Source organism: Mustela lutreola, chromosome X (genome assembly GCF_030435805.1).
Source record: "Mustela lutreola isolate mMusLut2 chromosome X, mMusLut2.pri, whole genome shotgun sequence".
In the NCBI taxonomy this organism is placed as follows: Eukaryota; Metazoa; Chordata; class Mammalia; order Carnivora; family Mustelidae; genus Mustela; species Mustela lutreola.
In genome coordinates, this window is record NC_081308.1 from 110,563,459 (window position 1) to 110,565,555 (window position 2,097).

At 43.8% G+C, this 2,097-nt stretch overlaps 1 protein-coding gene across 1 annotated transcript; it reads right to left on the reverse strand.

Annotated features, from left to right (window-relative positions):
- Positions 1–265: 265 nt before the first annotated feature.
- On the reverse strand, positions 266–1,677 carry ACTRT1 (actin related protein T1). The gene has a single exon (XM_059158056.1). It carries the CDS (start codon positions 1,494–1,496, stop codon positions 363–365), a length of 1,134 nt encoding a protein of 377 aa, XP_059014039.1. The 5' UTR covers positions 1,497–1,677; the 3' UTR covers positions 266–362.
- Between the last annotated feature and the right edge of the window lie 420 nt (positions 1,678–2,097).

A 2,097-nucleotide genomic window follows, 5' to 3' on the forward strand; every position in this document is an offset into this window, starting at 1 on the left:
TGATTAAAATGAAGGCCCAGGGATCCTACTGAGTCAAGCTTCTGCACATGAGGCTCAAGGACCTGCTTTAACTATAAACTCTGTATGTAGACACAACCCCAACAAATAAACAAAGGATTTCTCTGGAGAAAACAACTAACAATATTCTTAAGACAGAAAAGGTAGAATAGAACCACTTAAAATAATTCATTACCTGCATCAGAAATTACTCTGCTGACACCAAAAATGAACTGAAACGGAAATGGCATATCAATTTTATCAAACACCATGTCAAAGTCCAAGGGAAGATGTCTCCTTACACAAGATCTGACACTTCAAGCAGTGATCTGACACTTTAAGCCATCCCTTGTGCTCTGGATTCCTTAAAAGCATCTTCTCTGAACAACATATGCCCCAAATTCCATGAAATCTGCAGAAGTGATCCACATCTGCTTGAAACTGCTCAGAGAGGTCACAATGGATGCACCTATCCATGCAGAGAAACATCTATCAGGAGAAGCTGTGATCTTTATGGGAGTTCCCAGGGAAGCCAGCTGTTCCAGTTCTTTCATAAGTCTTTCCTCAAGCCCAGGGAAAAGAGTTGTACCCCCAGACAGCACAATTTCTGCAAAAAGATTCTTTTGGATGTCAGTGTCACACTTCATGATGCTGCTGGACACCATTTTGGATAGTCCTGGGTTGTGGATACCCAGCTGGTCAGGTGCAAAAAGAATTTCAGGCACCTGATGTAGCTGGTCTCCAATGTAGATAACATTCCCATCTGGCAGTCTGTATTCTCTCAGAACCTCTTCTGGCCTCTTACATAGCTCTTTCTCTGGTTCCAAAGCCACATAGCACAACTTCTCTTTGATGTCACCCACTAAGGCTTTATTGAGTATACAAGGGAAACTACTTCCACTAGCAAGGAGGAACCGAGTGAGGTGCTCTGTGATGTCCCTTCCTGCCACATAGAGCTTAGTGACAGCATGAGGCAGGGAATAACCCTCAAAGATAGGGACAGTGGAAGTGACACCATCTCCACTGTCCACCACTAATCCTGTGACTGAAGCAGAGGCATATAGAGCTACCACTGCATGATTGGACAGGTAGAAAGCAGGCACATTGAAGGTCTCAAACATCACTTCTGTCATCTTCTCTCGTGTCTCCCTTGGGTTCAAGGAGGGCTCAGTCATGAGCACAGGTTGTTGACAGGGTTTTACTCCTAGCTCCCACTCAAAAAGATACTTCCAGAGTTTTTCCATATCATCCCATCCTGTTACTAGTCCACGCTCAATGGGGTAGTGCAAATGCAAGGCCTCATATTTATATAGGGCTTTTTCTCCCACAAGGTACTTTTTTTTAGTGGCTTCTGATAATGTCTTGTTGAATTTAGGATGTCCCACGACAGAACTGATGACATGACGGGGTCCAATCTCTCCAGACAGGCCTGCTTTGCAGAGTCCTGATCCATTGTCAAAAATTACAGCTGGAATATCTAATACATATGGGTTAAACATGTCTGCAGCATGTTCTTCCAAACTTCAACAAAATAAAAACCACTTTGCCACCTTATATGACAACAGGCACCTATGGAAGCTTTAAAACAACAGGCATCCAAAGTTCTCAAAGATCTCAAAGGTTGTCCTGACACTCAGGAGGACCTAGCAGACTGTCCATAACCCCCCAGAATACCCCATCTTCAACCCATGAATCTTCTCCCCTTTAAGGCAGCCCACGCCCCACTGTGGCAATTTCAGTGATGATTGCCCCCTATGTAACAATCTAGCCAAGGCAACAATTATCCCCATAGAGCAACAAAGGGATTTTAAGGGGTGGGGTCTTTGAGCCACCAATACTCCTAGCTTGGAGAAACATGTAAAAGAGAAAGACAGACCATACCCAGGGAGAGCTTATGTCTATGAAACTGAATCAAAGGCCTACTCTTAGAACCAACTTGAAGCAGCTAAACCATGGGCTTCTTCCAGAAAAATGACTTATGTGCAGAATTAACTTTTTGTGAGTGGATGATTAAAAAATACCCTTCCCTTTGCTAGGGGGTAGAAGTAACCACAAGACACAGGCTCAGACTGGAATGTGGATGCCCTTAATCCCGTTTCA